Source organism: Phlebotomus papatasi, chromosome 3 (genome assembly GCF_024763615.1).
Source record: "Phlebotomus papatasi isolate M1 chromosome 3, Ppap_2.1, whole genome shotgun sequence".
In the NCBI taxonomy this organism is placed as follows: Eukaryota; Metazoa; Arthropoda; class Insecta; order Diptera; family Psychodidae; genus Phlebotomus; species Phlebotomus papatasi.
This window is the reverse complement of record NC_077224.1, coordinates 37,946,663-37,961,505: the sequence shown is the minus strand read 5'-3', so window position 1 is coordinate 37,961,505 and position 14,843 is coordinate 37,946,663. Positions and strand designations below refer to the sequence as shown.

General features: G+C 37.9%; 3 protein-coding genes across 4 annotated transcripts; all 3 read right to left on the bottom strand.

Annotated features, from left to right (window-relative positions):
- Positions 1-389: 389 nt before the first annotated feature.
- On the bottom strand, positions 390-1,623 carry LOC129805562 (proliferating cell nuclear antigen). The gene is made up of 2 exons (XM_055853557.1): positions 1,324-1,623; positions 390-1,226 (listed from the first exon to the last, which is right to left on the bottom strand). Exons 1-2 carry the CDS (start codon positions 1,429-1,431, stop codon positions 552-554), a joined length of 783 nt encoding a protein of 260 aa, XP_055709532.1. The 5' UTR covers positions 1,432-1,623; the 3' UTR covers positions 390-551.
- Positions 1,624-1,766: 143 nt separating this feature from the next.
- LOC129805552 (uncharacterized) lies at positions 1,767-3,435 on the bottom strand. The gene is made up of 3 exons (XM_055853539.1): positions 3,009-3,435; positions 2,310-2,745; positions 1,767-2,215 (listed from the first exon to the last, which is right to left on the bottom strand). The coding sequence occupies exons 1-3, from the start codon at positions 3,399-3,401 to the stop codon at positions 1,833-1,835; spliced, it is 1,212 nt and encodes a 403-aa protein (XP_055709514.1). The 5' UTR covers positions 3,402-3,435; the 3' UTR covers positions 1,767-1,832.
- A 3,973-nt stretch (positions 3,436-7,408) lies between these two features.
- Positions 7,409-14,501, bottom strand: LOC129805539 (DNA replication licensing factor Mcm6). Of its 2 annotated transcripts, none has more exons than XM_055853521.1 (4): positions 14,269-14,501; positions 12,264-14,202; positions 7,668-7,988; positions 7,409-7,604 (listed from the first exon to the last, which is right to left on the bottom strand). In XM_055853521.1, exons 1-4 carry the CDS (start codon positions 14,358-14,360, stop codon positions 7,476-7,478), a joined length of 2,481 nt encoding a protein of 826 aa, XP_055709496.1. In that variant the 5' UTR covers positions 14,361-14,501; the 3' UTR covers positions 7,409-7,475. The 2 variants fall into 2 exon arrangements, with proteins under 2 accessions (XP_055709496.1, XP_055709497.1); XM_055853522.1 differs by having other exon boundaries at positions 7,668-7,976; positions 14,269-14,492.
- Positions 14,502-14,843: the final 342 nt, after the last annotated feature.

The window sequence follows — 14,843 nt, the reverse complement described above, 5'->3', positions numbered from 1 at the left end:
AGTAATTTATGAATCAGTTCAAATTGGTTAAGAAGCGGTTAAATGGTAAATGATGTTAAGGTGCTTTTGAGGTATAGAGCAAGTTACGAGTTCGAGTATTCCATTTTGAGATAAATTATGGTGCTAAAATCAAATATTACCATTGAGCACACAAAGGATATTTTATGAAGCATATGCTTCATACGCTGTTCTGTTTATGCTCAATGCCTAAACCAAGAATTACATTTTTATATCGTTATTAACTCTTTCGTCTCTTTTAGGACTCTGAGTACCCAAAGCAGCATATGAATCTGTGAAAAACAATGTTTTTCACAGAATATTCATATGCTGCTTTGGGTACTTAGAGTCCCAAAAGAGACGAAAGAGTTAAAACCAGTAAAAGAAAATTCTTTTATATTTTAAACAATTTATTTCCTTCGATGATCCTAAAATCTAAAATAGAGACACTTCCCTCCTATAAAGTCCAATACGTCCGGAAGTCTCACGATAGATACCCTTATAAATTATATTGGGAGTCTCCTCACTTCCCAGAATAATCTGGAAGAACCCAATTAGTTCTCATCATCCTCAATCTTGGGTGCCAAATAGTAGCGAACATGTCCGATATCCTGGATGCGATACTCAACCACCAGAGGCACATCCATGGACATAGAGAGCTGAACTTGATTGGTAAGAGGAGTAGCCTTAGTGAATGAATTGAGATAGCGACAAGCAAAAGTCAGAGTCACGGGTTCCTGCATTTCAATGATCACTGCTTCCTCCTCCTTGTCCACACTCGTAGTCTGGGCCAGTTTGATGTTTGCAGATCCTACGTCTCCAGAGGCTGAGAACTTAACTCCCTCTTTTGTGCAGCAAATCACCAGAGACTCTCCGAATTGGGAGAGATCTCGGCAGATTCGAGCAAATTCCATTGCTGGCATCCGAACAATGCAGGCATAGTCAGTCTCTGGGATACCCAAGTGCTCCTGGTCGAGATTCATGAGCTTCATCTCATAGTCAGACACCTTTTCCTGGTTCTGGGACTCAAACATGAACACCACAGTGTCGGCATTGTCCTGAGCTTTCATCGTCACGGTATCGTCATTGTTGGCGCATTTCATGATTTTGGCCATGCTACCGAGGTTCATTCCCATCGAAAGATTCCTGTCACATCTGTACTTGTCGAAACCATCTGCCCTCAGCGTCAGGGAGACGAGGGAAACATGGGAATTGTCCATTGCTTGCAGCTGTCCGGAAAGAAAGTAAGGTTATGTTAAAATTTTTCCTCTTATAATTTAGCCACTGCAGTATCACTAAAAATCCCACATTATCCAGATGACTCACCTGAATCCCTGAATCATTGCAGTCAAATGTTGCTTCATTCAGAAGGTCCTTAATAGCATCCAGAACCTTCTTCAGGGTCGTGGCAGAACTGAGACGAGCCTCAAACATTTTGTCCTAAAATTTCTATCACAACTTTCGAAGAATATACCGTAGGAGACGTGTAGAAGTTTTCTTGGGTATTTGTTGTTTTATCAGGGTTAAAATAATTAATTATTCTCAGAGAGAACTTCTCCGGATGCACTTGCACAAGAACACGAAACGCGTATTTTGCCGCCAGAATTGCCGTCAGTCTGTCACATTGAAAAGAGCTTTTTCGCCCTCGAGCATTGCGCAATGACGCATCTACGGCGAATTTCGAATTCGATTTTCTTTTCAAATCAAAGATGGCCAAAAAAGTTTCGTTTTTTCTCCTCTTGCAATTTTGTTATAAATAAGAGAAAAAATTTGAGTAACCATAATTAAATTTATTTACAAAATTTAAAATAAGTGTAGTATAATTCTTCAGTGTATCATTTTTTCTTTAGCTTCTTATTCTGTAGTTCTTTATTGGTAAGTACAAATTCATTCTTATTGTCCTTGTAGGCGAGCGGATTTTCTGATTCACGTTCTCGTAAGTCATTCATAAGAACATCTTCAGACACTTCCTGAAAGCCTTTCCCTACGCCATAGAAGGTATCTTCAGTATACACACGATCCTTTCTTCTCTGAGTCCCATGAATTCTATCCCAATACTTTATATTGAAACCGAAATTCACGTGGAAATACTGATGATGGTTATCATGGAAGGAGGCGTCTGGCTGCCATGGTTGCCACCAGAAAGCTTTGAAAGCCACACCGGAATGATCCAGGATTGCGTGGTAATAGGAGTAAAGGACTACAGTGTAGAATGGAGCTAGAAAAGTAAAATCAGTTAGATCAGAGTCCTTCGGCCAGAGAAACCTTGTTTCCCTAGATACATTTTTGATCCCTTGTAGCCGGATACTTACCCCAATGAAGAGGAATGAGAAAGATGGGCATTAGCAAGGTTAGTTGAATGTGAACAATCTCCACTGGATGAATTGCAGTGACTGAGAAGGCTGTTGGCTGTTTGTACTGATGATGGAGCTTGTGGAATTTCTTGTAAAGCCAGGGAAAGTGATAAATCCTATGTAGCCAGTAGGTAGCGTAATCTTGGTAGATAAAAATTGCAGGAAATTGTAGAATGAGCCACCACCAGCCATACTGATCCCACTGGTAGTAGATTTTCATCAAAGGCCCATCATTTGAAGCATAACAAGCTAGAGTCCCAGTAATTGCTGAACAGATCAGCAAAGATAGGCTTCCCCAAAAGATTTCATCGAGTTCCAAATTTGGCGGGAGGAATTTATCAGGTTGTATCTTCCATTCATGAGCCTTGTGGCGTCTCCTCACATAAAAGTACCACTAAAATAATTTAGGAATCGAGATTAGGATCTTAGAGGCCTCTGATCGTATTTTATGAATTTTAGGGGTGTTCTTGATTTCTCTTGATTTATTACTTTGAACGAGAACATCATAAATTGGCGTAAAACCCAATCACTCGATTAGGAAGCTCTTATCACATATTTCACCCAATTGATTTATGCACAAGAAAGTAAATTTAGATTAGAGTACCAGGTGCTGTTAAAATTCCAAACCAAAAATTGAACCTTGATCTACGAACTTACGTGAATGAATCCTCCAATTAGGAAATACATCGCGTAGGATCCAATAGCTGAGGATAGCCAGAAATACGGCCAATTCTGTAGATGAAATCTCTCTAGCGTCAAATCGTCCCAACTGATAGGAAATGTGAGATTTTCCTGGCTCTCCTCCAGACCCTCAAAATCCCCCGTGTACACAGATTTTCCCATTTGTCTCAAGAAATGCACCATTATGAGAATCCATTCACCTTTTAGCGTAGCTCCAAATGCAAAAATAGCCAATGTAGCTATAAAATGTCCCAGAAAATTGGGAATTCGGTTCCAGATCTTGTCAAGTGTCTCTGCACAGTATTCTGTCCACTTCACGCCATCCGTCATGGGATGGTACGTCCACTTTTGCTTCTCACGTTCCTTCATCTTGACTCACTGAAAATCGCTTCACTATTGAAATTGCCCAAAATACGAACCGCTGATTAAATAGCCTCAAGCCGAGTGTTGGATATCAGGAACAGACCTACCATTATCACTTTCCCCACCCACTTTCACCCACACCCAAATCCCTGGCTAAAACTCTTGGTCTCGCGTGTTTTTGGGGAGTTATCTCAGCGTGATATTACTTTTGACCGTCTGCACTCTCTCACTTCATAGATCAAGGTATTTCAGAGAAAGACGGGAAGCAAACTTCCTAGGATGCACTGGAAAACTGGTAGTCTACCATTAATTTATTGCTCATTTTTTTAAAGCTATTTTCAATGTTACCATTGGTCATATTCAACTCTATCTAGTTGCGATTCATATTTCTATGACGGACGTTTTTTTTTTTCTTAAAACTTTAACGATAGATCAAACATAAAAAATTAATCTTATGTTCGTTGAGAGACTTGTTAAAAAAAATAAGTTTTTCACAAGCATTGTAGTAAGCAGATAAAACAAATTTTTAAAAATCTTAATTTTGCATTTTTTCCTATTCTTTGTGAAGGTTTGGAATTCCGGACGAGTCAATTTAAAAATTCGGACATTGTTTACTAATTTCTGCAGTTACTAGAGTACAGTAGACTCTCGCTCAATCAGATCTTTTTCAATCGGGCGAAGAATTTTGTTGACAATTTTCACGTTTGATTTTGAATCAAATTTGCTCAAATTCGGAAAAGTTCCTCTTGTTTTATCGTGATTATAATTGAATGTTTTTTTTTATAATTTACAATGACTTTGATGCCCAAATCTCGATAATTTGGATGACATTTTGCCCCATATGCCCGATTGAGAGAGAGTCTACTGTACTTTGAAAACAACGCTTTTTTTCCTGTAGCACACGTTTTAGATCAGTAAAATTTCATGAAAGAAAAATTCATGTCCCTTTCTTTCTCAACAGATTTGCATAAGTCCATCCCACTCCTTCGATCTCAAAATTGGACTGAAATAAATTTACTTTAGTGTGACGTTAAAAAAAGAAGAGTGTGAGAGAGTAAGATAGATATATGCGAAATTTTTAAGGGATAAAAGGATGCGAATTTCGACTTTATGAAATTTTCTTGATCTAAAAGATGTACAGAATCCATTATGAATGAATTATTTTTATCAAGTTTTAAGAGAGTTGTCCGGACTTTAAATTGGTTTGTCCGGAATTTCAAATGTTGCTCTACATCAATTTCTTGTAAAAGAATCATATTAGGCCGTTTCTTGGGTAACTCATTTCAATTTTTTCTGACAAGGGTTTCTGGTTTCTCGGGTTTCGCGATGCAATTTTTGAGTTTCTCTGGTTTCGCGATGCAAAGAGTGGGTTTCTCGAGTTTCGCGATGCAATTTTTTGAGTTTCTCGGGTTTCGCGATGCAAAAAGTGGGTTTCTCGGGTTTCGCGATGCAGAAATTGGGTTTCTCGGGTTTCGCGATGCATTTTTTGAGTTTCTCGGGTTTCGCGATGCAAAAAGTGGGTTTCTCGGGTTTCGCGATGCAGAAATTGGGTTTCTCGGGTTTCGCGATGCAAAATGTGGGATTCTCGGGTTTCGCGAAGCGTTTCTCGGACAATTGACGAGGGTTTCTCAATATGAGTTACCCCTTGTATTTTCATGTCAACGCTTCATTTAATAAGTTATAACACACAAAAGTCAAATATAGGGTAAAGTGGTACAAGTTGGACAATGGGACAAGTTGGACAGGGCTTTTTTTTTTTCTTGATAAATTTAGTACTTCATTTTTATTTGTATATTTTTAATGCTTTAGTTTTATAATGTAGTTCCTTGTGCTTAAAAACAAATTTTGTACTGTATTTATCAAGAAAAAATCCCTGTCCAACTTGTATCGGCGATTTGTCGAACTTGTAACACTATGTCCAACTTGTATCACTTTACCCTACGTGAATTGGTTTGTAATTTCACTGCGCTGGTCCCATAGAGTTGCTTGTCCCTATTAGCTAGCTAAAATCTAAAACAACGTAGCTAACGCATTAGGTACTTAACCTAACGCAATACCTTAATGTTAATCAAGTAATTACTAAACATTAACTAAATGCTTACCATTGGCAAATTTATGAAAACTGGACAAATTTAGTAAATCTTTACCTTGTAAACCCGATTTTTTTTCAGTTTATTATAGTGTTGAATTTGGTATCCACAATTGAGATTGATAAAATCAAGAAACAGTAATCGGGCGAAACAATGATATCTTATAAGGCGGGTGCAATTATTATGCTAACTGCCAACCTTGTTTACGATTTTTATTGGAGTCATCAAAGTTGTATTTATGTAGTCAAGCGTTGAAAGCGTTGGCTTCAAACGATTTGAGTAATTTAATGTACAGTAGAGTCTCGCTATAGGCCATCGCTCTATAGTCCACAATTTATCGACCGTTGATTTCAAAACACTGATTTTAAGTTAGGTTATGTTTTTTTAGTATGCGACATGCATAATTATTTTAATATTTTTGGCAAACTTAATTAAGTAGTTGTGATAATTGTGATCCACAATGAAGAGAGCAAGGACAAGTACCACAATCGCAAAGAAAGTGGAAGCCGTCGAGCAATTTCAATACTAAAAGTCGTTGATAATTTTAAAAAATTACATGGACTATAGTGCGACCCAAGTGTCAAATTTGAAACCAAATATGGACTGTAGCGAGACTCTACTGTACCACATAGCAATCAAAGAAAATCAAAGTGTTGCCTGATACACTCACTGAGAGAACTCCGAAAAAGTTAAAATAACATTCCGGAAATGTTTATTTTACCTTGCTGTAGTACTGATCCGAAATCGGTGTAAATATTATGCTTTTCAGGTTATTTGGGTTTAAAGTTACCCTTTTTCGTGTAATTTTTACCCTTAAAAAGGTGTAAAAATTAACATTAAAAAATGTTGATATATTTTTACACATTTTTTTTCCTGATAACTTTAACACTTTTTAGGTGTAAAAATATATCAATATTTTTAATGTTAATTTTTACACCTTTTAAGGGTAAAATCAACATGAAAGAAGGGTAAATTTAACCCCTAATACACCTAAAAAGCATAATATTTACACTGATTTCGGATCAGTATTGCAGGGTAAATTAAACATTTCCGGAATGTTATTTTAACTTTTTCGGATTTATTTCAGTATATGAGCTGCTCTTTGTGGATTATTTGCTTCCGGTTCCACCTCAAACACACACAAAAAAGCCCTCCTGGCCAGTGTGTAAATCGTTTGAACAGCATTGCCTTCCCCATGATCATTTGTTAGTAGCATTATTAAGTAATCAATTGTGTAGCACTCAAATCATCCAGCGTTTTCCTGTGTCTATCTGCTTTGAAAAGCATGTAAATAGTTTGCTATAACCCTTTTGAGGATCAGTGGATCCCTAATGATTAAAAAAAAATCAAGCGTCCATCGCCGTCTTACCCATAATTTATAAATAAACAGACTTCTTGTTCTTGAGACCATACCGCTAATCCTGAAGCATCATCCGCGTCAAGTTCCAAAATCAGCAAGACTTCACTCATTTTCCCACAGTCCCTAATCTCTGATAAGGCAATCACTCAATCCAGGTACGATTGAAGTCAAATTACGGCTTTTTATTCATCAGTGTACTCGAAATGCTATCGCAATACTTTTTCTTCCCCATTCACTTCTAGTTCGTTCAAATTTTAAGAAAAGCCTGATAATGAGTACACGTGCACCGAAGCCCACGTATTCATCGCTGAGCTATGCCGGATTGTGCCAAAACGAGCGATAAGTGTGTCCAAAGAGACCAGCTGTTAGATTTTCAGTGCATCACCTGGCGTGTGTTGTTTTTTCTGTCGCTCCGCAATTTCACGGCCTCCAGAGCGCGTCATCGAGCACAATATCTGGGAAATTTTGCCATTTGACAAATTGAGGAACGTACTCTTAAGCTCCAAAACAATATTTTGGGGTATAATTGACCGATAAACAGACAAAATGATAAGGCTTTCATGTAATGGCAAAAAATATTTAATCTGATGAGATAATTGAGTACAAAAACGTGATTGAAACACTAAGAGATTACTCTACGATGTAATTGGGATGGACAACAAGCAAGGGATCCTCGGTATCTTCATCTGGAGTTGGGTCCTGACCTGCTTCTCTCCTACCTCGTAATCCTGTTGATCGCAGAGGAATAATAACTTGATCCTATAAAGAAGTTAATGCAAGGTTATAACTGAGGATAAAACAAAAAACGACTTCTAAACCTACATGATAGGCCAATCTATCCAAGACTTTTTCAACTAAAGATTTCCTCTCAATCAGCTCATCTTCAGTTTCAATCTGGTCACTCATCTGTTCAAGATACCAATTAACAATGTCTGATCGACGAATTCCCTCCGAATCACTTCCTTCGGCTTCCAATCGGGCCTCTTCGTTTCTCATATGAAGGATCAGCATGTTAGAAAGATTTTTGTAATCTTCAAAAGATAGAGTTAGCTTCTTTTTCTGTACAGCAGGAGTTTCTGCGTCTCCATCCTGACTTTCTCTTTCGCCTTCTTGAGCATTTGATTCTGCTGGCTGTTGGGCATTCTTTGACAAAAATAGCACAATGATAAAAGGTTGATTAGATTTTTTGTTGTTATATTACTCTTTGTATTTATACAGAAACGAATTTTTGGCATAAACAATCTATTTTTAACCACTCTTAAATATTCGATTGTAATTTGTGGCTAAAAGAAGTTACGATACCATTCGGACTTAGATTGCTAGAAATTAAAAACGCTTAACTAAGTTTCTTAATATGGCCATTAATAATAATAATAATAATAATGCTGGCACAACATTCCATGAAAGAACAAGGCCTTCCCGCAAGGGGATTTCTAGGCATGCATTATTATTTTTTCTTGTACGGAATGAGGTTGTCAGTCCATGCCCGTGGAATCTAGTGCAGTTTAACGCCAGAAAAATTTCTGGTGGCCTAAAGGGGATTCGAACCCGGGGCACTTGCATTATAAAGCGAGTGCTCTATCACTTGACCCGTTGAGTGCCCACAATATGGCCATTATCACTTCTAATTTTGAATATTTGATCATCCAGGTACAAGAATGAAAAAAGATCTCGTGAAGTGTCACTTCTTCTAACAATGAAATTTTGTAAAACCACCACTAGGGGCGCTATTAAAAGAATGTTATTAAACGATATTAAAGGAAACATTTAAACGCTATTAAAGGAAACATAGGAACGCCATTAAAGAAAGAGAAAATTCGCATCGTTTGAAAGTTCACTGTGTGTGAACCATGCTTACACCCAAGCAGCAATTTTTTCTTAAAATAGTCTTGTAGAATTCCCTAAGAAAGGCATTATAGAACCAAAAATCTATTTATTTACTTATAACGCTCTTGCTTCCATCACTGAGATTACTATGAGTAAAGTGGCGCACTCTTAAGGATCTTAAGAGCTGCTATGAGAATTTCAACAGAAAATTTTCACTTTAAGTCTTTTAAAAGTGCACTAAAAGACTTGTCTAATACTTGGTTCTATAAGGCAGCTATTTTGCTTCTTGGGCATTCTCCTATGAAGGTTTGCAATTTATCAATTTTTGCTAATTTGCCCAAATTTCAAAGTTCAATTTAATTGAAAATTCGTCAATAGTGGCACTATGATAGCTTAAAACTTCCAAAACATTTCTGAAAATCCGTATTATGCCAGCAGGTCTTTTTTCCATATATCATGGTCCAGGCAGAGGTGTTACTAAAAGTGTAGTGGGTTCCCTGTGATTTCAGTAGAACCGTCAAAATTCATAAAATTCAAAACGCCGTATCTTCGGTTTTGTAAGACCGAAGCGGTACGCAAATGAAAGGTCATACGAAATACTACAACTTTTAAACATTTTAACTTCTAAGGACCAACGCTAGATAGGGACGCTGCCTAGTGTTTCTAGCGTAGTCAACTTATCATGGGGGCAGGTAAGATGTTGAACAAACGGTCATACGACATTACGACATCTCTTTAGCTGGGATTCTTTAGAATCTCAGCTTTTGTGGTCCGAGATGAAATCCGACCACGTCAGATCGTGCCCAAAATTTTAGATTTACACGTTTTGACACTCATAGACCACGATTATAATATGCGCCAAAAATCCATTTTCGTTGACGTCCCGTCCGTCTGTCCGTCTTATAACCACTTTTGGAGAGAGAACGAAAAGAGATATCGACAAGCAGATTTCGGCAAAGGTTGAAAATCGGTAGGTGACTAGATGTTGGTGCTGTCAGATCATTCAACGCCAATCAATGCGAAAACCAAATCTGAATCATCTTAAACGGGGAAGAGTAGGAATTGGGGATAATACTAAATCTAGCCTAAATTTGCTACGGATTATCGTTTTCATACGAAAATAATAATTTTAACTCTTTCCGGACTTTATTGTAAGTCTTAGTGGTCAAATATGATACTTTTGTAGAAAAAGAATTTTCTCCGCCTCTGGGAAATTGGAAAACTCATGGGAACTCTCGTCCCCAAAAGAACGAAAAGCAGAAAAACTTCAATTTTTCAAAAGCCAATAATATCAATTTTGTGAATTATTTTTGCGTGTCAAATGACTCCTTTACAACGTTGATCACTAAAACAAGAAGAATTATTGACCAGTATCTTCTGAGATGTCCAGGAAGTGGTCAAGAAGACACCAAATTCCTGCTTGTCAACTGATTCCTCAAAATATTTCACACAATAACACTTTAAAATACATTTCTCTCAACACGATGTTATTGCAGACACATTAAGCTTTCTCAAGAGCCAAAAAAACACTTCCTGGACAATCAGAATTCACCAAAATCAGGAAGAATAGGAAAAACTTCCCTGAAAGCAATCTGCCTTGCTGCCAAATGTCAAAATTATCGGTCATATTGGCAAAAATTTCGCTCCCGTTTGGAATTTTGTTACAAGGTTGGTGTTAAAAAGCAAATCGCGGGCATTGGCGGGATAACCTTACATTTGACCTCTAGATTTTTGTGGACGAGAGTACCCATAAAGTTTGAACAAGTTTTTTGAAAATTTAAGAAAGAATTGTTTTTCGAATTTATGCAATCTGTAATTGTTAGTTATCATACTTATTGACCCCGAGAGGATTTCCCTTATTCTGGTCTGGAAATATCAAAAAAGTCACAATACCTGATAGAAGCAGAAAATCGAAAGGAGTTAATTAGGATCCTGCAAAAAATATCCTAGATTTGGACATCCTTATAGTTTGTAATTATCCAGTCGGATTTTTATCGATTCTAGATAGTCTAAAAAAATTGTTGTTTCCATGGGTACCCAGAGTACCAATGGAGACGAAAGAGTTAAATCAAAAAACTAAACTCAGAATTTTCAATTAAAGAAATACTTCAGCTGTGTGTCAAAATTTGACAGTAATCGGACCATATAGTGTCAAATTTTGACACATATCATTTGAAAAGTTGACTGATTCGATGCATTCAAGATTTTTATAGTGGCGCCATTTATGTATCACCGGTATCACCCTACGGCCTGTTATTGTGTCCCAAAACATCTGTTTCAAATCGAATTTGTAAGCATTTCGAGTTAGCTCACGTTAAGAATCTCGCCTACAATAAACTAATCTAGGTTTATTACTGTTTTTTTATGTTATTCGCTGTATCCGTGCTGTTTTTGGATTATACTACAGTCAAGTGTGCTAATCCGGGCGCTTCGCTATCTGGATCATTTATGACTAATCCACTTAAATTTTTTTTTCTTTTTATTTTCGTAATATAGTCACTACCATAATATAACTATTTAACTTTGAGAAAAAAGAAAAATAAATATTTTTCCATTAAAAAAGTGAGTGTAATTGTACTCATTTCAATCTTGTGCCAGCTGGGTTCTTCACTAAAAATTTTCTAGCAGTGACATTTTCGCTAATGACAGATGGTTGATTGAAAACATTTATTGTTTTTTTTTCCTTGTGAAAAAAGTATTTTAATTCCAAAGGTTTAATTAAAAGTGAAATAGCGAAAAGGCGACCCAGTTAGTGCATGCTGACTTATTTCAGTATTATCATTATTTTTGAAATTTTCTTTAATATTTTTGATAATTTTTTTTATATTATGTTTCTGAATGAAACAATGAATGATGCTATTGATTTAGAAGAAGTAAAAAAGAATTTCATCAGTCCAAAAACAAGCGTTTAAGTAGCACTTTTCGGAAAACGATCCAGTTACCCCACCTTACTATATGCGCCATCACGCAGTAGAAGAACCATACATCTATAGTGAGTTACTGTTACGTCACTGTTACGTTATGGCTACCAAGCAAATATAAAGTGGTAAAATTTGGCAAAATGCTACCTATGTTTCACAAAAGAAAGCTAGAGAATATGTTTATTTTTGTTCCTATTTTCAATGGATATTGATTACTCCCCAAAATTTTTGTTTTAAATAAAATGGTGTTTTTGCTCATTTTGTATCTTCACTGAGAAAAAAAGGCTGCGATTAACTTTCATTCGTCATAACTTTTACACTTTTTGGGTGTAAAAATGTATCAAAATTTTTAATGTTAATTTTACACCTTTTAAGGGTAAAATCAACATGAAAGAAGGGTAAATTTAACCCATAATACACCTAAAAAGGGTAATATTTACACCGTTTTCGGATCAATACTGCAGGGTAAAATTAACATTTCCGGAACGTTATTTTAACTTTTTCGGATTTCTCTCTGTGTTGGGTATACCAGCGACTTGATTTTGAAAAGATCATAATAGGCAATTTAGTTTTTGCGACACAAAGCCTAAACTGAAAACATTATAATGACCAACACAGTCATTATTGATTTATTGGCTCTAAAAGATAATCAAGTGCAAAAATTACTCACATTGGGGTCTTCAATGTCCACTTCCATCAATGCTTCATCATCTTCATCGTCTAAGTGGATCTCTGGCTGCTCAACTCTGATGATACTTTTGTTGAGGAGCCTGTAGGCCTCTCTGACGTGCTTTGGTTCAACTTCATTGGCACATTCCATTTTGGCCATGGCCTCACTCAATCTGATCATACTCTCGAGCTGTCTCACTGTGATCCTCCAGGTTCCCTTGCCCAGAGTCCCTGTGTCCCTCTGCCTCAGGTGACTGTAGTTGTCCACGAGGAGTTTTGCTGCTTCCTCTCCTATGATAGGTTTAAACTGCCTGGCGAAGGTGATGTACCTCAGCATTTCGTCCCGGGAATACACTTGCTCCACCGGACTCTCCACATTTGAATGGAGATCGACGATTTTCCGGGCAATAGCATAGTCCACGACTTCGTTGCATTCGTCCACGAGGATGAAGAATAAATCAAAACGGGACATGATTGGAGCACTGAGCTGAATGTTTTGCTGGAGGGATTTGGAACGATCGTAGCGTCCATTGATGGGATTTGCAGCTGCAAGAATGGAAGTTCTGGCATTGAGAGTTGCCCGGACTCCTGCTTTGGCAATGGAAATTGTTTGCTGTTCCATGGCTTCGTGAATGGCAACTTGATCCCTTGGATCCATTTTGTCAAATTCATCGATGCAACAGATCCCATTGTCTGCCAACATTAGAGCTCCTGCTTCGATGACAAAGTCAAAGCTCTCCTCATCTTTCACCACAGCTGCTGTCAAACCGGCAGCAGATGAGGCTTTCCCGGAAGTGTAGACTGCCCGTGGAGAAAAATCGGCAACTTGCTTGAGAAACTGTGATTTAGCTGTGCTGGGATCTCCAACAATACAAACATTGATATCTCCACGAAGGCTTGTTTTCTCATGGGTTGTCTTGGCAATGCCGCCAAAAAGCATCAATAGAATTCCTCTCTTGACTTCGTCATTTCCATAAACGGACGGGAAGAGGCTACTGGTGAGATTTGCATAGAGATTTCTGTCCTTGGACATCTCATATACTTTGTTCCATTCTGCATCCGTCATTTGGCGCTTCATATCTTCAGCTGTTACCTCACTCATTGGGAGGTCTGTCCCGCCGAATCTGACACTTGTGGCCTGGACACTGCAGGCCAGAAAGGCCATCCTGTATGTTAAATCTCGGACTCCCAAAGCTTTCAAGCCTCTAACACCTTCTGGACGATTTTCTCCACCGTGCCGATGCCGAGATCCCAATTCGGCCTTGGCTCCGGGAAACTGGAGCACTCCCACATCGGGTACAACTATCAGTGTCCCTGTGAAGTCATATCGATCTCCAGCCTGGACAGTTTCAACAATATCTGCTCTCAGAATAATTTCCACTGACCTGGGAATGCAACCCCGTGGAAGTTCAGCTTGCGTCTCCTGAATTCTCACCTTTTGGAAGTCAATAAACATGGACTTCTCGACGTCCAGGAGGAACTTCCTTCGATTGGAGCACACGGGATTGCGGCAAATTGTGGGATTTGTGAATTTAAATTGTTGCTCAACATTTGTCACTTCCGTCTGACAATCCAGGCAAACAAAAGTCCCAGACACGAGTTCCGGATGCACAGGATGCGTGCGTACCACCTGTCCGGAGATCCTAATGAGAGTACCAATCTTCGAAGTGGTTAATTCCCGGACTTTGTGACGTGTCGGGACTTCCACGAAGGACACGTAGCAATCTTTGTCCTTTTTCACATCGAAATGGTCTCTGGCGAAGGTTGTTACGGCATCACAGAGACTCGGGTAGATCCTATAGTACTCCTCAATGACTGTCTGAGCGAGATTCTGATTGAATTTCTCCAGATCATCAAAGCTAACTTCCAGCAAGGATTTATCCGGAGACAGAAGCTCTTCAGCCAATTTCACGTATTTCACCTCACCGTCTTCCTTAAACCTGTGGAAATTCATAAAGAAAATCAGCTTGACCTCATATCTTGGAAAATCTCAGGGATTAGCTTACTCTTCCAGGAAATCCAAGAACAATGCACGACACCGCACTGCAATCTCATCTTTCACCTTCAAATGCCCAACATTTGCATCAACCTGATTCATTTTGGGTAACTCTTGTCACTTTTCTTTACTATTTGCACAATTTCACGTGGGAAAACACTGAAAATCCCGGGAAAATCACTGAAAATTGGAGGAAGAAGTGTAACCTCAAAAATGCCTGACGTGTAAACTGCAGTTTCGCGCGCATTTTTTAGTGTCGGAGAAGCCATTCGAGCTTTTTCGATGTTGGTTGGTGTCTTGGATATTGCGCGTAAATTTGAGCGCCAAAACACCACGTGTTCTATGAGGAAGAACTTTCTCTAAAATATTTTTCCAAAATTTAATTCTCAAAATTATTATTTTCATTCCAAAAAATAGGGAAAGACATTAAAATATTTTAAGAAATTCTTAGTCACGGAAAAAATGCTAAAATGAAGAAACTCCTTAAGAAAATGCTCATGATGTAAATGGTATTTTTACTCTTTTATCCCTTTTATCCTTTTCTGGAGTTAATTGAATTCCTGCACTCAAGTGTAAATAAAACGT